The following is a 23,422-nucleotide window of genomic DNA, read 5'->3' as shown; positions in this document are numbered from 1 at the left end:
ATCCTTGTGTTTATCCTCAGTATAAAGTCGTTTTTTGCCACAAGTGGCACAAGGCCTGAAAAGGCTCTTCTTTTCCTTATCAGCCATAGTAAGAATTCAAAGGAATCCTGTCAAAAAACAGCTTAAATAGTACCTCAAAGTAGAAGTTAGAGCAGAGCTCTAAGGAGACTCCCTGTCGTCAACAATGCGGTAGAAAATCTGAGGCTCTGAGCTTTCTCAGGAAGGTTCCACAGGGTGAGGCTAATCTAATTGGTTGCTAATGTGAGTTTGGGTCCTTTTACATAAGGACACCTATAGGTTACAAAATATAATGAGGCCTAGGCCTAATTTTTTACTTTTTACACCTATTAGGGTGTATTTACCTAAGTATATATTTATATATATATATATATATATATTTATTATTACCGAGGCTCCCAGTCCGACGACGGGGAATGATACAAGCAATGGGAATCTATGAAAGTTCCAATACTGGAGTAATTTTTTTTTTTTAATTACCTTCTCCTCCGGTCTCGTGTCTCCTCTCTCTACTCCTCACATGGAGCATGCAGCCTCCCTCTCTTCCCCTAAGCCAATCACAATGCTGCAATGGCAGCGTTGCGATTGGCTGGGACATCGACCGCACATGCGTCTATGGGGAGGCCGTTTTCTCCATGCAGTCTGCATGCAGCCTACTTGGAGAAAACAGGAGAGTGCCTAACGGGCCGACCAAACAGTCAGCACCCACAACAGTGTGCAAGCCACTCCTCCCCTCCCTGGAGCAGGACCGCCCACCCCAACCAAACCCTTCTGCTTTCTCGCAGTGTGAGAAGCAGAAACATAAAATGGTATTCATAATACCATTTTATGTTTCTGCTTCTCGCACTGCGAGAAAGCAGTGGGGCGACGCTCCTCTGTCCACGCGGACGAGCCGCCCCTGCTAAATTACTGAGCAAGAAAAGGCAAATTACGCAGTGTAATGGGGCACATTTTGTGATAGTATCACTTCATTAGTTTATCATTGTTAGACTTCTTAGCAATGTCTGGGCAAAGGTTTCACCTCATTAGTACCAGTTTAAAACACAAACTTAGCAATAAGCAACATAAAGGTGACCAGACCATCTTTGTGAAGGGCTTTCCACTGCACAACAGCACATGTTGTCACATTCTTAATAACTTTTGATCCGTTTGAGATAGAAACAATTTTCTTTGTTAAAATTTGCAGATTATCCAGCAGATGATGAATTATGCGGAAAATGCTGCAAATCCATAATTATACATACACAAACCACAGCAGCAAATTTGGATAATTCCAGTGAACCTGTACATATGCTAGAAATGTATAAAGCATTGACAATACTTTTCTGAATTTACCTTAGCTGGTAATAAGAAGGTCCCTATTTGACCCTCTTGTCCTGCCGGGATTCTGAGCCCTGAAGTAGGCACACTTACACCACTTACAGCCAACAACAGGGTGGGAACCCTGCAGGTATTTATTGTCACCCCTACACCCATTAGTACTATGCCATTTTTCCTCCTAATTATGGATTTGCCGCAATTGCCACATAATCCATCATCTGCTGCATAATTTGTAGGTTTTAACAATAAAAATAAATTCTGGCTCAAACGGAACACAAGTAACTAGAAATGCTGCCACCCATGTTGCCACACAGTTGCAGGTCCTTTGTAAAGGTTGCTGGTCATCCTCAGTTGCCGATTACTATATTTAGGTGTTAAACTGACATTAATGAGATGAAGTCTTTGTACAGACATGGTTAACACAGTAAAAAATGACAGAAAAGTGGTGTTTTACTGCTACATAACTCGATACTACTTGCCATATAATTTTGTTAACCCTTCTACATAATTTCAGTGGGCCTGCCTCTGCCTGCTCTGGAGGAGCTGGAGGCCAAGCAGAATCCCCTTCGAGGTCACACTAATGTCACTGGGAACCGGTTAAGTGATCATCGGTGAACTAAACGTAGTGTACAAGTTGAACAGCAATTTAAAAAGTTTAACCTGCAGTGGAGGATGCCATGTCTGAGAGTTGTTTAATTTTAGCCTAAAAGTAAAAACATACTAAAAGAACAAATCCCAGAGGGGATGCAGCAAACAAAAACTACTCAGTTCAGACTACTGCATCACCAGGGAAGTAGATGAAGCAGCCCATAGTGGTAAAAACTTTAGTAAGTCCAACAGCCAGGGTGGTCAAGAGTTCAACAATCTTCTTTGAAGCAAATCTTCAGAAAAGCAACACAAGGGAGGAGAAAAAGCTATACAGATGTCACAAATCCAAGGAATAAAAATTGACTTAATTCTTTATGCGGTGAATAGATTTTTTAAGGGACTCGGTTTGGAGTCACGTGGTCTGGTTAGCAGCTAAAACGTCCTCCTGCTTGTTACACTGGGCCTTTGACCTGATCCTAACTTTCTGTGCTTAGTTATTTCAGCGTTGCCTGTTTAAAAGGTAGAATAAGGGAAGGGCAGGGAGCATCATATTTTGGAAGTGAGATTTTCAGACTCAAGTGCTGCAAGATTTTACAATTTGAAATAAATAGGAGCGTTATAAGACCTTTTTTACAACTGAAACCTGTCCTGGTTGTCTCCTGTGATGAAGTGTGAGCATTTGAACATGAAAAACCATTCGACTTGTGAGTTACTAATTGATAATACCAACTGAACAGCTTCAAATCCTTTCCAGTCCAGCTAGAGTGGCGCAGGGAAAGTGTCTTAAGTAAGATCAGTGTTTTGTAGGGGTGGAAGGGAAGACGTTTCTCCTTGGGGAAACATGCTATGCCTCTGAATAGAAACATTAAAAAATATATTTCAGGTGCACTGTCCCGCCCAATCCTGAAGCATATTCATTTCACAGGTTCACCGTGTCCAGACTGGTTCCTGGAAACCTACAACAGAAGTAGCTTTCCAGTGTTTATCGCTAAAAAAAGGTGTGTGGATCACAAGAAAAATATGCATCCACCAAATGAGTGTATGTATTCCTACTCAGATTTACAGTTTTCTTGGGCACTGAGGTATATTGAATTGACTAGCAACCCACACTTAGATTGTTGGAGTGATCCTCTTAAAGTCAAGACATTAGCACACTAAAAATGTAAGCCAGCCATTTGAGACCCCATGGATAAGATCCAAATTGCCTTCAAGTATTTTCAAAGATCAAAACTTTCTGACTGAACCACACATTTTTTCTATTACCACGTATTGTGATTTTTCACACAGTGTGAGCCTGACAAATTGTCATCAGCTTCCAAAATAGGCCCCAAGTTCGTGTTCTTAAATTTGGAGTTACAAAAGCTGGTCACACTGCTTACACAACTTCCAAAGAAGAGGCAATGATGATCTGACCCTAAGGAGCGGTGTTACCTAATCACTGATATCTGTTATTATGTTATATGAAAATTCCCAATGCAAATTAGAACAAAAAATAGATAATTTGCACAATGGGTGAGATTGCGGGCATTAATATTTACTAATGACCCACAGATTGGATATTCAAATGGTCTGTCATTCAGACCATTCCTCTGACCCCACAGGCCAAAATGGAAAAATAAAATGGTAATAAAGTTTCATTTTTACCCGCCCCACCACCCTCGGTACATGGCAGCCACCACTGCTGTCATAGTACTGGCCTCTGCAACTCCTTCCTAGATTTGAACCAGGTTTTGGCAGCTGTTGCTACCAGGCCACGTCGCCTCTGGTGAAAGATAGCTTGGCTCGGTTTGGGCTCGAGGTTCCAAGAAGATCTCAAGCTGAGCAAAAGCCAGGCATCTGACTTGAGCTTTCAGTGGTTCGCCAGCTTCTATATATATTCCTCCACGAAGCATCTGTAAGTCTCCCGCGCACATTCCATGATGGAAAGGAGGAAAGCAGGATCATTTTTTATGTTAAATAGGAGGACTGCTTTAGTGTGAGAAACGGGAGCCAGTCAGCTAGCTCCAATTCACACTCTACCGACCACATCTCCCTCCACAGTCATCATTTCGCATCCACACCTGCTAACAAAAGCTTCAGTGCCAGGCATCCCGTATTTTTTTTTAATGCAGTTTTACCAGATTACATTACACAAGGTCAGTTTTTTTAAGGGGTGTGGAGATTGAGTGATTTGCCCAGAATGACCGGATGATGAATTCAAACGACTTCCACAACATTCATTTTGTTAGGTCGAGCCTAGATTCAGCATGCAAGCGCTGCTCTGGTGAAGATCTGCTGTAGTTCAGTAAGTGAGGGAAGCCCCGCCCACTCCCCCAACCATATTTTTCATTGGCTTGTGTCATTGTCCTTCCTAAATGCTGCCTTCAAATTCGTTTATAGGCTTGTTAGTCCCTCCTCATTACGGCCATGTAGTCATTTGTATCCTCCCATGGCTACTGGCCCCTTTACTTCGAGTGTTACAAGGTAGGTGTTATATAGACTGTGAGCATTATTTTCTTTAATGAGGTTCTCCTACTGCCTTCTCTACTCCCGCCTGTTGTCTGTGCCAACTCCCCCCGTTGTCAGTGTTCACTACAGTTTGTAACGCAATAGGTCTTGCATAAATGCGAGTCCAATTGCATTTAAAATGCTTGTTTTATAAGGTATCATTGTGTATGGTGATTTTTATTAAAAACCTATCATTTTCGTTTGGCTAGCATGTTACTTTGAAGAACCGGGTTATTTAAGACCCAGCGGCGCCAGGGGCACGCCCAAAGTCTTCGGGTCCCACCTGTCTTAGAATACAGAGACACGGAAACTTCTTGGTGGCGTCAAAGATCGTGTTTATTGGCTGCAACCAGAAACAGAGGTCCCCGAAGTACAATGGCGTATATTCGTAGGAGACTGCTCAACTTTACAAAGCAAGTCATCCCTTTTTATGCCAAATATTATGCTTCAGGCAAACATTCCTTATTTACAGTTCAACCAACCACATGTTTCCACAACTTAAGGTATTGCATGACGACAAACCCACCTTTCAGTTGCCCGGCCCACCATTAATTATACAGGAAAGCCCAACATTCTTTCTTACAATAAGTTAAACGATACCCATAATAAAAGGACCACAACCCATGCCATAAAAGAGGCCATAAAGGAAGAACAGAAACAGATATAGAGCAGGATAAGACAGGTGTGTGTGCATACCAAATTTTACAATGTCCTGTGCTCTGATCCTCAATCTTGATCAGCTCTAAGGCAAGGAACTAGTTCAACCAGGTCAGCTTCAGGCAACGAGGTCAGTTCGCTCAGTTCATCCAAAAGTCAGCGTGACCTCGAGCCAGCGTGTACGTGTACCAAAGACTCGCTCGGCCATAGTCGTCGGCTATGTGAGGGCAACCATAAAATGGCTGCCACATACAAAAAGGGACCCAGGGTTCAGAACGAAATCTACACGTAACTAATGATTCTGAAGGTCTAGCGTAACGAGATCACTCGTACTTGCCGAACTCACTAGTTACGGTTCGCTACTATCCAATTCGTAACGAAACCATGCTATTTATAAAACGGGTTCAGAATTCACGGAACCACAGACCCTCCTTTTGCCCTTACATAGGCAATCACTCAGTCTGTGTCTGAATCGATGTCAATATTCATCAGATCATCAAGATGCTGTTGGAGCATCATCCTATTACTCAGGACTTCTCTCGAGACCGATCCTCTCACACACGTATTAGCACAAAGGCCACATATGGCAGGGCCACACTGTAGACAAAGACAACATGAGAAGAGAATCGCTAAAATCATCCCGATGATCATCAGAACCTTCCATCCCCAGGTCGAGAACAATCCCCAAAACCATCCAATCAACGACCAATCTTCTTTATCCACATTTATAGATTCAGAGATCTTATGTAACTTGGAAATGGCCTGGTATACCGTAGGAGCATTATCTGGTATAAAAACGCAGCAACTCGATTGGATCACTTTACATAACCCACCTCGATCTGCAAGTATGACGTCTAAAACCATTCGATTTTGTAACGTCATAAGGCGATCCGCTTGAAGCTCAGCAGTCAAATTACTAAGGGCACCGGCAGTTTCATTTATGGTGGATTCAACCACTCTTGTCAATTGCCGCAAGTTTCTACTGTTTGCCATAGGTCCCCAAAACGGTAGGAAACCCTTGAAAAAGTCTCCCACTTCTTGTCCCGTGGTATCTTCCTTACTGAAGACACCCCTAACAACTCTCGTTCTGTGATAATCTACGGCAGCAGTATACGTAGGAGGCAACAAATATGCAAAATAACATGTTCCCGAAAAATCAGGGGGCAACCATGTATATGCTCTATCATAGCAGACAAAAAACGTGCCCTCAGCTGCTATAAACGGTGGGGAAGTTTGGGACGCAAAGACATACGTCTGAGTACAAACACTCTTCCCTAACTGAGCTCTCCGATTCTTGCCTTTCCCTTGCAGACAAAAATGACCACGATGGGGTAAAATCCAAATCGGAGGTGACCTTTTCCGTCTCTGCTTTTCACTCAGACTAATAATATATCCAGTCACGTTCCATCCGATATAAGCTAATGCCTCATCTTTGGGAATAGTCTCATATGTATCGATATCTCTAATCATATCTGTTATTCCCTTCACTAAGGCACTATTACTCGAGTTGTCTCTCATGGAACGCAGGGGATAGACTTCGTTAGCATAAATAAACATCGTCTGATATGCCCATACGGACCCATTGTAACTGAACGGCAGAACCAAATAAGGAATACCTCTATCCATAGTATGTGGCATAAGACCACACACCCAACAATTAGTGGTGTTCACTACTAACTGGTGTTGATGGAGGAGTTGCACAAACGAATTATTAATGAACTCTGACCTTCTAATCAATTCATGTTCAGGTAAAGGGTGAAACGAATGTAAAGAAACAGTAGTAGGAAAAGGCATAGGTTGGGAAGTAGGTGCAAACGGCTGTTGTGTAGCATAGAAAACCAAACCAACACAAGCTAACACAATATTCAAAAGCATTAGAATACACATTGTTAAAAAACATTTGTTACGGACCAATATACATAATCGAACTTTGGAGTCCATTCTCCTAACATTTTGGGCAGCATCAAAAAACTCCATCCTCTAACCGTGCTGTTCGTGGCAGTTGGTTTTCTTCTGCTAAGGAATGCGCCTGTCAGTCTAGGGAACTCCCTTGAACCAACCAGATCCGTCGACCTTGTGTCTACACTGCTTGCACTCCCAAGTCTTTATACCGCGACCCTACAGCTGAACCCGGATGGTGGTTCGAAAAAGAAAAAAATAGTTTCTTGATCTTTCAAAGTGTAAATTCACTACATAAAAAGAACATTTTATTTGTCCATATGTACAGTCTTTCTTGGTCTCAAATCGTAGCGTTCTTTGTCAGGCACAGTCTGATCCTTAAACAGAAGATCCGGATTGCTGGTGTCAATCTTCAGATGAGGAGGCACAGCAGTTTGCAGAAAATCGTCATCCTCGCGTTCAGACCGTGTCCATGTCAAATGAGCGTCACTAAACGGGATGAATCTAGGGACCTTATGACAATCTAAATCGGCTATACCATCCCTTACCCACTGATCATATGGTAAAGGCAAAGGAACTTTTTTACAGTGGGTGGCATGCACCCAGTTCTTTTTGCCTGCTACTCTAACCGCGGTTCTAGTAACCAACAAAATCAGATAGGGGCCTGTCCATCTAGGTTGTAGATTCTTAGTGCGCTGGAAATTCTTCACAAGAACGTACTGACCAGGTTCAAGTACGTGGCCTGGATCTGTTGTAGCTGTCGGTAAAGTATCATTGACCTGTTGGTGGAGAACACGTAATTTAGCAGTCAAGTCATGAAAGTAATCCACCAACATAGGGTATTCAATACTGCTGTATTCTTTCGGACGAGGCACTCCCCAAACATTCGCTGGATGACCAAACACAATCTCATACGGACTAAGTCCCACTCGAGAATGCACAGTCGTTCTAGTTGACAAAAGAGCCAACGGCAAGGCATCTGGCCATGTAAGACCAGTACTCGCTTGTACCTTAGCCAACTTCAGCTTAAGCGTACCATTGTAACATTCAACAAGTCCAGCAGACTGGGGGTGATTTGCTGTGTGAAATTTTTGGTTGATCCCTAATCCAACACACACACTTTCTTCATAATCTAACCCACAAATTCACTCCCATTGTCCGACCATACAATTCTCGGCAATCCGTACCCAGGGAAATACTCTCTCAACAAAACCTTGGCTGTAGACAAGGCAGTATTATCTTTTAGGGGGTAAGCCTCTATCCATCTTGAGAAAGCGCAAACAACCACAAGAACATATTTTAGATTGTTGCATCTCTCCATATGAATATAATCTAACTGAATCACCTCAAACGGATACGTCGGAGGAGCAAAATGACCAGCTGGAGTTGGAATTCCCTTACCAGGATTATATTGCAGACAAATCATGCAATGTTTCACCACGTTCTCTGCACATTTCGGGATTCCAGCATTCTGCCAAACTGGAGCCAACAACTTACATATCCCTTTTGAACTTATATGAGCCAATCCATGAGCCATTGTAACCACTGGGAGCACATACGCATCTGGCAACAACCATCGCTGATGTTCCGACAACTCAATCCAACAAACTGTAGAATCCAACATACCCGTACTCTCTCTCCAGACATTCATTTCCTTTTCTGTAGCTTCAGCCTGAATCGTCTTCACACTTTCTATCGTGTCTTCACACATTCCACTAGCCATAACCCATCTTGCTGGTCCTGTAACATACATACGGTTCATCATGTCTTTCGCTGTCTCCTTCGCAACCTCATCCGCAAACGCATTACCTCGACCAACATCGTCCACAACTCTCTTATGCGCACTACATTTCACAATTGCAATCTGCTTTGGGAGAGTGAGAGATTCCAAAAGTTCATTCACTAACTGCCCATGCTGAATCTTAGTTCCATGGGAAGTAAGGAACCCACGCTCTCTCCACAAACGCCCAAAACTATGAGCAACACCAAACGCATACTGACTATCAGTATAAACATTCACTCGCTTTCCTTCCGACAACACACATGCTCTAGTCAGTGCAATCAACTCTGCTGCTTGCGCAGAATTCTGTGGTATACGTGCTGTCCCAACAACTGTATTTAAATTTGTGATAGCATACGCTGCAGTCGTCTCACCATTCGTAAGCTTAAAACACGAACCATCAACCCACAGCGTACCATCCACATTCTCAAAAGGAGTGTCCTTTAGATCCACTCTAGCTTTCGTTTCTTCCTCTGTACGAAGAAAACAATCATGCTGTTCTTGGACATCCGTCTCTGTAGAGATCGGCAATAACGTAGCTGGATTCAACACATTACATCTTTTGATGTGAACATGGCTAGCCAACAGTGTCAACTCGTAGCCTGAAAGACGTTGACTAGTAAGGTGCTGTGTCTTAGTCCTGTTTAATAAGGTATCCACTGCATGCGGAACCATCACAATCAGCGTATTATCCAACACCAAACCAGCAGACTGTCGAATAGAAACGGCAGCTGCGGCTGTAGCTCTCAAACAACTCGGCAATGCTTCAGCAACTAGATCTAACGTTGATGAGAAATACGCGCATGGACGCTGCTTGTCCACAAAAGGTTGTGTCAACACTGACAATGCACATCCTTCTCTCTCGTGCACGTACAATGTAAAAGGCTTGCTATAGTCTGAAGTACCCAACACAGGAGCCGAACACAATGCATCACGTAATTCAGAAAAACTTTTCTGGCATTCATCAGACCAAGGAAGAGGATACGGAGCATCTTTCAGAGTCAATGCTAACAGAGGCTTCGCTAACAAGGAAAAATTAGGGATCCATTGTCTACAATACGATGTAATACTCAAAAAGGCACGAACTTCTCTCTGTGTCGACGGCACACTCATTTGCGCAATCGCTTGAATTCTTTCTGGGGTTAATTTCCTTCCCTACTTCGACAAGAGATGACCTAAATAGGTTACCTCTTGGTGGCAATATTGCAACTTGGAAGGCGATACTTTATGATGAAGGTCAGACAAATATTGCAACAACGAAAAAGTAGCCTCTTTACAAATCTTTTCGTCATCAGCAGTAATCAACAAATCATCGACATACTGAATAAGAGTAGAACCAACCGGTAACACAAACCCGTCAAGCTGAGTTTTCAACGCTTGACTATAGATTAAAGGACTTTCACAATAATCTTGGGGAGGTCTCTTAAACCGGAAGCTTCGTCCTCCTAATGAGAAGCAAAAAAAATCCCTACTCTCCTCAGCAATGGGAATACTGAAGAAAGCATTCTTCAAATCGATGACAGAAAACCAGGCTGCCGAAGCAGGAATCAAAGTTAACAATGCAGTGATATCAGGTACCACAGGAAACTGTGGCACGACAATCTTGTTGACCTCTTGAAGGTCGATCACAAACCAGTACACAGGTGGCTGAGAAGCATCTGTATGCTTAAGAACAGACAAAACCGGACTATTGCACACGTTACCTCTCGTTTCCTCAACCACACCCTTCTCAACCAGATCATAGACAATCGCTAAAAGAGCTCTCTCACCATCGCTCGATATTCTATATTGTGGTATACGAGGCAACTTAACATTCGACTTTAGCGTAACAACATATGGTGGAATCTGCAAAAGACCAACATCATTTGGACCTGTAGCCCAAAGCATTTCAGGAAGCGAACTCAATTCCAGTGGCAAATAATATTTAGACAAATACATTGGAGAAATCACTTTCTTTACCAAGAGTAAGTTGTACTCCCGAAGGAGAACAATGCAATGTTGCATACAATCTTTTCAGCAAATCCAAACCCAACAGATTCTCACCACAACCAGTCGTTAGAATAAGTGGAGCTTCCAATTCACAAGGGCCAATGGAAAGGGACAAAGGACTAGAAACCGGATTACGAACTGGGGCGCCTGAAAATCCTACGGAAACATTGGTCAAGCCAGACAAAAGTGCACCAGGAAGTTTAGAATGTATAATAGAACTCTTTGTCGCACCAGTATCCAAAAGAAAAGGTTCTACTACACCTGATGTAATTACTTCAACATACGGTCCACTCTGATCTACTGGAACTGACACTACTCCCTTACTTTGTCCATGGCTGTCCTAGCTATCATTATAACCAACACTCTCACCTTCAACATAGTAGTCCTCAACATAGTACTGAGGAGACTGACCACTCGGAACATTCTGTCTGTCAAAATAATTCGCAGAATTCTGTAGGGAAGAGGAACGCTCATTCTGGGGAATCACACCACGACCTCTTCCTCTAGACGCTTGCTGAAAACCACCACGACTTCTCTGACCAGATGCACCATTCGCACGCTGTGACAAAGCCGGATAATTATTCTTGAAATGACCTTCCTCTCTACAATAAGCACACTGATTAGGGCCTGGAAAGAATAGCTGAACATAAGGTTCAGGCTTCTGTAACAATCTCTGAAATTGCGGAGGTTGCTGAAACTGAGGCTGATTCTGACGAGGCGGATAAGCTTGCTGCAAAAGAACCTTCGTCTTCAAATCCTTCGTTTTCTTCTCCGCTTTATTCTTCTCATCTTTATCTCTGTTCTCGTAATATTGAACAGTAGCCAATATCTGGGCCGATGAAGAAACGGCCCATGAACTCTCAGAGTCCTTCAACTTATTAGACAGTTCGGGAAGCAAATTAAAAACAAAATTATCCACGAACAACCTTTGACCACTTTCCGTACTCATGTCCTGACGACTGTGATCGATAAACGTCACTTCAAACCTAGTGAAGAAGTCAGACACACTCTCGTCTTTCTTCTGCTTACATGCTGCTAACTTATCCCAATTCACTCGTAAAGCAGGCATCATTGTCTTCATCAGAGCAATAATTCTACCGGGTAAATCTGCAACTAAAGGTTCAGGTTTAGCACCTCCTACTTGTCTACCGTCTGCAGCACCAATATTCGCCCAAGTATCTCCTAACTCTGCTGCATGATCCTCATGACGAATTTTCGCCCACAAAGGTTGCGGAACTACATTACCCATCAACATGTCAATGTCGGCTAAATTCATTATACACGCATCTACTGTCTGAGAGAACTCTTTATAGCAACCAGCAGGATTCTTACGAGGATCAGGTAAGGTCTGCTTAAGAGCCAAGACCTCTGCTCTCTTCCAAGGGACATGTACCCATAATCGCTGAAATAGTGGCAAAACAGGCGGATTAGCATTTGCGTTTCCTTCTTTCCAAAGTGGAGGAACTTCTCTCATTGGATACTGTCTCAGTTTCCTCCTAACAGAGGAATCAGGTCCATACAACATCTGAGACGGAAGTCTAGATCTAAAAGTCAGTATTGTCTCTACAGCTTCCGTAACATCAGTGTCCACTATCATCCCCTTAGCAAAATCTGACTGAACATCGAGCACATCCTGCGGAATCGGACCTAACTCATTATCTTCCCATTCCTGACGCAGGAAAGTACACATCACATCGAAAACATACCTTTGTTTAGGCGGTTCCCACTGAAAGAAAACATTCATAACCGCTGGCAAATTATATCTTGAGGCATTCGAAATCCACCTACGAGCCAACAAATCCAACACAGTCCTTTCCTCGGGACTAGGAAGTTGACTACGACTCTGCTTACGTTCCGAGACAGGGGTCATATTCAGTGACCCAAACAATGGAGACAACAGATTAACAACAGTTTCAGTCATTCGTTTTCGAGCAGAAGGAGAAGAAGTAGACATAAGAACAGGAGAACAAGTATTCTGAGGCAAAGAAGGTGTAGGCGTAAGAACAGTCGGAGTCGGAGAAGCAGAAGTAGAAGGCAAAGGAGTTTAAGGCAAAGGAGTTTGAGGCAAAGCTGATAGCAAAGATGGCGACCCTAGAGCGGGTTGCACAGGAGGAGGCAAAACCATCTGTGGAGCACCGGGTGGCTGAACAACAGCAGGAGGTTGAACAACAAAAGGTGGAACAACCGGTGGTAATGGAGGCGCAGTAGCACCCTGTACATAAGGAGGTGGCAATCTCAGTAAATGAGAGATCAAAGAACCTTTTTCAAGATCTTCAATTGCTTTTGGAGGAGAAGACGGCAAGGCCGGATAACATTTATTTATGGCCATGCAACGCTTTCTATCTAAAACTTCATTAGCTCCATCATCCCTATACTGTCTAGCAGCTTGTAATACTGACATATTCTTCTCTTTCCTATCTCTTTTCGCTTGCTTAATTTCTCTCTGTTTGGCTTCCTTTCGCCAGAGGCGGAAAGAGTCAAACATTGCCGGCCGGGCTTTCTTCTTAAATAGCGCTACTTCCAGATTATCTAGAATATTTAATTCGAAACTACCATATTGGGGCCATCGTAAGACACCATCTTTCCTAGTATAGTGGATCCAAACTTCGTTATAAGTAATAGGACCCACACCATGTTTCGAATAGAGCTCATAAGTTGGAGTTCCAATCGGGAATCCCTGCTGCAACTACAACTAAACCATTTCCTAATTTTGCTAAAACCAGGCATCTTCGCTCACTAATCTAGCTTCCAACTTCAAGGGGTTATCGACTATCGATATACTCGCAAATATACGAGCCCCTCGGCTTCGATTGCTGCAGCAGCCGAATTAAACCAAGACCAAGGACCAAACAAAGAACCAAACCAAGAACCAAACAAATTCGTGGGAGCGACCCACTTATACTTAACCAAATATCTGTCACGTCACCAGAAGACCGTCTATCGTCTCGCTCTACAAATCATCTATCGAGGGTCCAAGACAGGGCGACAGTCAGGGGAGCAGTCCTTCGTAGCCGTTGGGAAGCGGGAAGCCTCGCAGAAAACACCTTTGGTCCACGTCGACATCCAGGGGTCGATGAAGTGGCGGCCTTCCTCCAGAATTTCCTCACGTGGCTCCTCACGAACCTCAGGCTTGGACCGGTACCGCTGAAGTCGCCCCATGTTGGGCGCCAACTGAAGAACCGGGTTATTTAAGACCCAGCGGCGCCAGGGGCACGCCCAAAGTCTTCGGGTCCCACCTGTCTTAGAATACAGAGAGACGGAAACTTCTTGGTGGCGTCAAAGATCGTGTTTATTGGCTGCAACCAGAAACAGAGGTCCACGAAGTACAATGGCGTATATTCGTAGGAGACTGCTCAACTTTACAAAGCAAGTCATCCCTTTTTATGCCAAATATTATGCTTCAGGCAAACATTCCTTATTTACAGTTCAACCAACCACATGTTTCCACAACTTAAGGTATTGCATGACGACAAACCCACCTTTCAGTTGCCCGGCCCACCATTAATTATACAGGAAAGCCCAACATTCTTTCTTACAATAAGTTAACCGATACCCATAATAAAAGGACCACAACCCATGACATAAAAGAGGCCATAAAGGAAGAACAGAAACAGATATAGAGCAGGATAAGACAGGTGTGTGTGTGCATACCAAACTTTACAATGTATTGTGCTCTGATCCTCAATCTTGATCAGCTCTAAGGCAAGGAACTAGTTCAACCAGGTCAGCTTCAGGCAACGAGGTCAGTTCGCTCATTTCATCCAAAAGTCAGCGTGACCTCGAGCCAACGTGTACGTGTACCAAAGACTCGCTCGGCCATAGTCGTCCGCCTATGTGAGGGCAACCATAAAATGGCTGCCACATACAAAATGGGACCTAGGGTTCAGAACGAAATCTACACATAACTAATGATTCTGAAGGTCTAGCGTAACGAGATCACTCGTACTTGCCGAACTCACTAGTTACGGTTCGCTACTATCAAATTCGTAACGAAACCATGCTATTTATAAAACAGGTTCAGAATTTACAGAACCACAAATTGAAGGGTCAAACAACCATATATTATGTAGGGAGTACTTCACACATAACTGAAAGGCACAGTTCTTAAACTCTTATGGACTAGGAGATGTATTTATGAGGAATACTGGAGACTGATTTTAACTCTACCAGGTCAATATATTTTTCTGTGTCCCAACTAAAAGCAAAATGGACATTTACCTACTTTTACCAAATAATTAACTTATTTTCAAATTATTTATCTAGGTAATTTATTTCGGGCTAACATGCTGCTTCTTTACTCTGCTGGAATGCCTTGCATACTTTTGGGCAAAGGTGTTGCTGGCCATAATTATGTGGCTATGAACTGGGCCAATGGAAAAATGTGATGAAATTATGCAGACGTGTTGACTAAATTATGCCGGAAGACAAGATAAATAATGTGGGGTAATGAGGCAATTTTTCTGGCAGTATTTATGAAACTCTTCTGTCATGTTGACACATGTGAATACTGTCTTGGGAAAGGTTTCATCCTGTTAATACCAGTTTAACACATGAATGCAGTGCACAGCTACCAAATGGTGGCTGGTTAACCTTTGCAAGGGGAACACACTTGCATGGCACCATGTGTGTAGCTTTTTGTTAAAGCAAATTTTGATCAGTTTGCAGTAACATTTTTTTTATTATTAAGTAAGTGGGTGTACTTCATATCAGGGCACACAATTGGAATATTTAGGGGTTATGGTTCTCGGCAGTATGATTGTGAAATGTTTTTGTGTCATTAATTTTGAATGTATCTAGTTATCAGGCACGGCTTTCCTCAATGAAACAAGTTTGGGCAATTTACATAGGCAAAGTCTTGCGAAATTTGTGAATTTAGTGGTACATGAATTATACAGAATATTAACAAAATTTCCACCATTGGAAAACTGCTCCAAGCAGAAAATGTCTCACAAGAACATTAAAACCGCAGGCAAGAGCCAATGTTTCCTCAAATGTTTTCTCGAAACAGTCTCATGACAATATCTTGAGTGACTTTTGAATGCAAGCTTTTCCCCCAGGTTCAATTATCCCATGAGATACTAGAGCATTTCTCAAAACTTAGATGTTTATATTTCATTATGCGAAATTGCATTAAAAAAGTATGATTTTAAACCTACTCATATCTGAAGCATCAATTTAAGATCTGTGGTAACATAAAACGTAGAGTTAAAATCTGTATTTGTGCCATCTCTTGCAGCCATGAATTGTTGCTTGCTTTGGCTGTGCTCCTTACAGGGTTCCACAGAGAACCATTTGAGTGTCTGCTGCAGGTTGCTCGGCGCAGGGCCAGTGGGCCCGATTCACAGAACTAACTTAAGACAAAATCCTAAACTTACTACTTTTGGTATTCACAGAAGGCATTTAGTAGTAGTAAAGTTATGATTTTGTCTTAAGTTTGACTTAAGACAAACAGGCTCAAGACAGACTTAAGTGTGTCTTAAGTCTGTCTTAAGCCTGTCTTAAGTTTGACTTAAGACAAACTTAAGACAGACTGACAGACTTAAGTTAGGATTTTGTCTTAAGTCTGTCTTACGTTTGTCTTAAGTCAAATTTAAGACAAAATCCTAACTTTACTACTACTAAATGCCTTCTGTGAATACCAAAAGTAGTAAGTTTAGGATTTTGTCTTAAGTTAGTTCTGTGAATCGGCCCCCTGGAGTCCAGAAATGTTCAACTGAATCCTTGAGCAGTCAGGTGCAATCATCCGGCTATTCTGACAGGCCACCACCAATACACCCAGGGTCCCACAAAACATTTTGTGAATCTCTCTCTAGAGACTACTGGTCTACATTTGTTGACAAATCTGAAGATCACATGACACAACTGGTGCATCAGATCTTTAATAAACCGATTCATAACTACAAACTCACTATGCCAATCCAAGATTTCTAGAGAGCGAATGGAATGGTCCCCCATGTAAATTTAATAAAGTTGGCCAGCTTGTAGCAATAGTAACACAGTAAATATTTCAGGAGAAGAATTATTTCCTTACTTTTGGACTGAAGGATGTGCCTTGAGTGAATGCGACGACGTCAGACTGACTGTGGGTGACTGCTCCTTGTTTTCCAGTGACTGGCTCTCCTGGCGGAATTTCCTTCTCATCGGCTTGGAAGGCGGCTGAGCGAGCTGTACCTCCTTTTGGTAGGGAAATAGAAATACAACAAATTAACCTTCCACAGAGTAGTACAGAGGATAAAGCTGTTTGGTCTATCAACAGTTTCTATCAACAGTTGTACCCAAAGAAGAGTTGTGTTCCTGAGTACAGTGTATGGCATTGTTGAGAATACACTGTGTTAACAGCTTACAAGGATGCAGACACATCTAATACACCACCGTTCACACGTCATAGACAGATCGAGACCCCAGGTACTGAATACAAATTACAGTCAGTTTCCGAACAAGGACCGATAAATGGCATGACGAGTGGTCTGGCTGAGCATTGTGGTGCTGTAATACTAAAGTTTGAAGCATTGCTACTGTTACAATACACATCCTTGTAGTACAAGCTCCATGCCCAAAGGATGGCAGGCTGGAGTGTACATTTATGGTTCGAAGGTTTAATGGTGTCAGGTGTCCTTATGTTAAGAGTGTGTGAGGACCAGATATGTGCTGCAATGAATGTAATGCTGCAGTGATGTGAGCCAGTGTCATAGAACACAAATTAAATTGAAGAGTCTTAGCATGTTTTACATATGATGCTGTGTCTTAAGTATTGCACACTAGAACTCAAAGGTAAGGCTGTAGGATGTCTTGATGTCATGTTTCTTAAATGCGAAGAATTGGGTATCGTTCACAAACGCAAGAGTGGTACCTGGTTCGTGTGTAGCAGTGTCAAAGAAATGTGTGTTAGATTTTAGAGGTGTTGCACATCTTTTTCTCCAAGTAATTTGTGACTCCTTGCACAGGTAAATGGACAGAGTTAGTAGTCCTTTCTTAGTTTCACTCCACAAGTTAAACCGTCCTGTTGATTTCAACCACGCTGTGGACCAATGTGTCACTAACTCTCCCCGCTCATATAAACACTCCCTCTAAAGGTTGAACCTTCTCGGGTTGGAAGATTGTTGCCAGCTTAACTGTGTTATCTCTATTGCTGCTTGTTGAATTTGTTTTGATACATGCTGATTATCTTTAGTAGGGCTTCTGTCACCCTGTTGTGTGCTATACAAAGGAAAATAGATTAATAAGGAACTTCAGGTGGTGTACAGAAACAGAGAAAGAGGCACCATTGCAGAGTAGGCGTGAGGTCACTAAAATTCCTGCTAAGGGAAGCATTCGCATTCAGGATGCCCTCAAAGACATCCATTTACTCATTGTAGAAACTGCTCTATTCCTCTGTTGTCTGTCCCTTCAGTCATATGAATGTAATGTTGTCTCACAGGATGACACTGAGAGAAAGTGCCGGATTGTGGTGGCATTGATCCACCTCTGCCCATCGTCCACTGCCTTGATACCCACCGGCTCATTCTAGCTCAGCGGTGTTGTTTTTGCAGAGAGAGATAACACACTATGGACAGGGTGGAGCGGTGGCAATGAATCACTGCGGAGGCTGAAGGGCTAAGGATGTAGAAATTACACTGCTTTTATTTTTCCAGCATAGCCCATCAGTCTTACACTTGGGAATATTCCCAGGCACAGGTTTACTGCTTTGAGGTAGAACAAACAATTTTCAGGGGACGTCTGGCCAAAAATGTCTTCAGAGTGACCTCATCAAACTGAGCATCACCCTCAGACGTAGCCTTCAAGGCACTATGGTAACAGAGCATGTAAGTGGTAGCTGACTTCTACATAACAAGAATCGAGTTGTGCCTTTGATGAATGTGTGTGCATGACTATCCTAGAGCACATGTACATGCATACCCATACAAGAAGCAATGCATTACGACTACTGGAGGTTACTTCTAGTGTAGGGCTAACAGATGCTGGGGGCCCTGCATAGGGTGCTGCCCACTTAGTCAGTAATCATTCTGACTAATATATCATACGTGAAACCTCATATATTCGTAGGGAGCCAAACAAAGGCATTGCTTTACCTTTTTGTTAATAATTATTTACGAACCATTATTTTTATTTTCAATCACTTTTCGTTATTCAAAAAGTGTCTAAAAAAATCTTCGTTTGTGATTTTCTTGTACAGTTTATTTGACTGACAATGACATTCAGGAAAACTGTGTTTTACAATCATAAAAAACAAATCCATCATGACAGTACAGTCACAGCCAACATAAATCTCATGGTAAGCAGGCTGCTTCTTCATGACTGCCAAAAGAGGATATAATACAAAATAAAAACATGGCATTTATTACAGTTATAGTTCTATTGCGTGTAAGAATTTGGGCCTGATTTAGATCCTGTCGGACGGATTACGTCACAACTGTGACAGACATACCGTCCCCCGAAATATACATCCCACAGGATATGATGAGAATCATTTTTCGGCCGATGGGATATTTGTCACCGAGATCTAAATCAGGCACTTTCTCAATAAAGAAAACAGATTGAATATTGAAATAATAGTTTATGAATAATGCTTGAAGAAAAGCAAAAACAAATCTTGGTGTGGCTCCCTACGGATATATAAGCTTTAACTACAGGAGGTTATCCAATCCACAACAGAAGCAAGTTCCCGCTCAAAAGAACCACCATGGGAGACAAACAGGCTCTCAGTCAATCTAAACTGTTGGGCAAATTGACTACCCAGCTATAGAGTTCATTTTCTACTTCTGGACAATGATTTCAAAGGAAGGTGAGTAAAAGCGACGTCTTGATTGAAATGACACTCTGAAACAAATTTAAGTAAAAATAAAATGTCAATGCATCCTTAAAACATTTTTTTTGTATTTCATACACAACTGTATAAGGGGTTGTATGATTTTACAACGCATTCCGTTGTAACGCATGCCTTTACCACGCATGCGTTACAACGGAATGCAGTCACCACGCACGTCCTTTACCACGAAAATACCTTTTACACGCATACTTTTACAACGATTCTCGTTGTAAAAGTATGCATGTAAATGGTATTTTCATGTTAACGGATTTTCACCCTTTAAATGTACTTTTTTAATTTATCTCTCTGCTAGAACACCCGCTAATTCCTCCTTACCTCTCCTCGTTTTTCCGTGGTGACGTTCTACGTCATTAAGAGGAAGCGGAAGTGTTTTCCGTTTCCTCTTATGACGCCGGCCGATCTCCTTCACATCTTTTTTCTCAAACAGGTGCGTCTTTTTTTTACTTTACCACACATGCCTTTACTACGTTTTTCGTAGTAAAGGTATGCGTGGTAAAGGTTTCTCGTTGTAACCACGCATGCGTTGTAATGCATGCGTGGTTATGGTGTGCGTGGAAACGGCCGCGTTGTAGTGGCCGTTTCCCGTATAAGGTGTCTCAGCCAAGACAGGCGAAACGTAACATTCTCTCTACGCAGATGTGACTGCAACCAAAAAAACGATTATTTTTTACAGGCGGCCACTGAACATTCAGATCCTATACTGGGTGGGGTTTCATTGTTGGTGAAGACATAGTATTTGCATCGTTACACCTCGTCCCACAACCCTCACCACCCAAATGATACACAGACAAGCATGTTGGGATGAAGAAGTTGCAGGTTTATTTGTGATACAAATAACAGAACGGGTTAACTGACAGGCGACCCCCTATACCCTGCAACCCCTTGTTGCAGGGCGCCTGAAGTTGAGCCAAAGAAGCGGACACCAGCGGCCATAGCCCGGTGTGGAACTTGGGAGGAAAACCTCCCACCGGCGGACCTATCGTCCACCTGCCCCACCCTCCTCCGGACAAGGGAGAGTCAACTCACACCTTGCCCAGCCAGGCGGGGCGTTATTAGCAAACCCCCGGTTGCTCAGGCTTACAACCGCCCTAAGGACTAACGGGGTGCCGTCGAACCAAGTCCCCAAGAAGGGCCCCTTGGAGTATGTATGACTCAGCACTGTGCGTTTCGCACTGGGGCTTCAGGTCCTGTTCCTGCGCCTGTCCTGCATGGGGGTCGCCTTGTAACTCCTCCTGCAACCTGGAAAACACAAATACATCGTTAATATTCCCCCCTCCCCACTTCCCCCCTTTCAGCGGGTGAGCGGTAGGGAGGGGAGCAGAAAGCGCGGGCCTCGCGTCTGGCGTCGGGGGGGGAAATGAGAGAGAGGGGGCTGGGAGACCTAATGGGCCTGAGGCTGGCGAGGAGCAGCCTGGCACGACCGACTACTGAGGGTGGGCAGCAGCAAAGAGGGCGCCAGGAGGGGGGGCTCCCCTATATCATGTCCCAACAAGGGGACGACCTTCCCTTGGGTGACCCCGCCCCCCCTGCCCCACCTCCCTCCACTGGACTGGCCTATGGTTCCCCACGCCCTACTACGGGGTTTGCCCTCCTATGGGGTCCCCTGCAGGGACCTCGGGCCTCCCGCATTCATAGAGGGTCATCAACGTGCCTTTCACCAGATCATTTTGCGAGAGTAATTCTGAAGCGTTCTGTAGGTCTCCTGGAGACCAAACGGGTCTCACTTTAGTCTAGCTTAAAGCCAGAATGAGCCAAGGAAGATATTAATATCAGAATATGGTCGAGAAAGCATGTCAAGCGATTTAATGTCAATTTCAAGTGATCAATAAAATCATTTGCATTTACCTGGGAGCTACTTTCAGACATATAGCGTCCTTGCTGCTTGGATGATGGCTAAATTCTCCATAAAGAGGTGTATTTGCCCCAATTCTCATGACCCACACACTTCTATTTGGAGATGGAACATGTAAGATCACGCACTAATTCTGCTAAAAAAAACAGTCTAATCTACATATGACTTCCTTGCTGCTTGGATAATGGTCAAATTCTCCATAAAGAGGTGTATTTGTCCCAATTCTCATGAACCACACACTTCTATTTGGAGATGGAACATGTAAAATCACGCCCTAATTCTGCTAAAAAAACAGTCTAACCTAAGAGGTGAAGTCTCACCAGCTCAGAAAACAGGAACTGATCAGGCCACACTGTTTCTTTAATACATATGGAACATGGACGATTCGTGCACAGTTGCATGGTGTCCTGATTTATCTGTTAGGCATAAAACACACTACTGGAATGTACGTTTGCAGTCCACAAGAACAGCAGCCAAGGATGACTGCCCCCTGCCACCCAGGGAGAATGAGTCACAAACGGCTTTAACATGTTTGAACCTCGGAGGCCACCAATTCAATATGGCTTTTGAATCATTTATGGCACCTGGGGTGTGGATTCCTTTATTTATCTTCATAAGCGGTCAATTGTAGTTCTATTCACCAGCAAGGTGCTCAAGTCATGAGAAGCAAAAGCCTCTTGAACATTTAAATTGTGCTGATCACTCTTCTAAGAAAATGTAACACTGGTGAAAATTAAAACTCGACTAGAGATGGGAAAACCTTAGGTGTCTTTGTGTTCGGCAATCGGCGTAAACAATTGTGCTCCTATCGGGCTGGATTGCTTTCTAATATGGGATGAAAAGCATTTTCAGAACCTGTGCCATAAGAGCAACACATTCCCTGGAGGAACAAAACCTGAATGAGTCACCAGTGGAGACAGGTTTAGAGATACCTTGCCTCTGAAGGTGACAAACACCCATAAGAGCAGAGTTGAGACCAAATATTAACTCTGAGTAGCAGTAATATTGCCTCTTACCATGAATCAGAGGACCTTGCAGTGGAAACATGGAAGTAAACATCTTGCTAATTTCTCAAAGCCAGTAACAACATTGCTGTAAAGAGTCTGAAGTGGATTTGAGAGTAGATCACGCCTTTTAACAAGCTCTACTGGTAGAAAGCTTCTGAATACAAAGAAATCTAAACTGTTCTTGGTCTTTCCAGCCTCCTCTCAATTGCAGATAATCTGGAACTATAACTTGTCCCATGCGGAGAAGAGATACAGTCCTTAACTGTAAGAGGAAATATACTTCTATAGGCAATGCCAGCAAATGTGTTTGATGTTTTGCTGGATAAGGGGGGAAATAACTTGGGATCCAGAAAAACTTGGTACCCAGAGAAAGGATCCAAACACCTTGAGAAATTACAGTCCCTTCCGCAGATGAAGAAAGACATATGCTTTACACCTATTGGGATAGCTGAATCACTAGCAGAAGGACCTTTGAAGCACAAGTCTACTAAGCTTCTTCAGAAGATGCCAGTGATGGTCAGCTACAGTACCAAGGTCTAGAGGAAGTGATTAACAGGAGTCAGCTCCATAGAGAGTGGGTGCTCCCTCTGTGATAACATGCAAGGGTCCAGTAAAATACTTACTACCTGAGGGTGTCATTTCTAGTCATCCAAGGAGTGAAGACTGTAAAGGTGATCCACTCATTGCTAATGCTGTTGCCATATTAGGGTTTTCTTCCTCAGCATTGTCTTAAGTTTAGCCTTGTGATGATGCAAACTTACAAGTCAGGCAGTATTTAAAAGACACTCTGGAAAGGGTGAGAGCTTGCCATCAAATCTCCTTGGACTGTGCAGGCTAAAGAGTTTGGGAACCCAAAAATATCTTAAGACAGCTCTGGTTGAGGGCAACATTGCAACATGCAGATTAAAGATGGTACTTGGTATGCAATAGTAAAGACGATGTACATCAAGAGTCTGATTTAGGAGTCGCTACAGACAGACGCAATGGGTCTGATTGAT

At 43.1% G+C, this 23,422-nt stretch overlaps 1 protein-coding gene across 4 annotated transcripts in view; it reads right to left on the bottom strand.

Moving 5' to 3' along the window:
- Positions 1-23,422, bottom strand: part of REPS2 (RALBP1 associated Eps domain containing 2) — a 1,083,293-nt gene that overhangs the window by 19,807 nt on the left and 1,040,064 nt on the right. For all 4 annotated transcript variants that reach the window (XM_078658107.1, XM_078658103.1, XM_078658105.1 and 1 more), the window contains one exon: positions 16,770-16,912. In XM_078658107.1, the coding sequence (XP_078514233.1) occupies positions 16,770-16,912 (143 nt within the window). The remainder of the gene's footprint in view (positions 1-16,769; positions 16,913-23,422) is intronic.

The sequence above is a fragment of the Lissotriton helveticus genome, chromosome 8, assembly GCF_964261635.1.
Source record: "Lissotriton helveticus chromosome 8, aLisHel1.1, whole genome shotgun sequence".
Classification (NCBI taxonomy): Eukaryota; Metazoa; Chordata; class Amphibia; order Caudata; family Salamandridae; genus Lissotriton; species Lissotriton helveticus.
The sequence above is the reverse complement of the archived record's forward strand: the minus strand, read 5'-3'. Positions and strand labels throughout refer to the sequence as shown.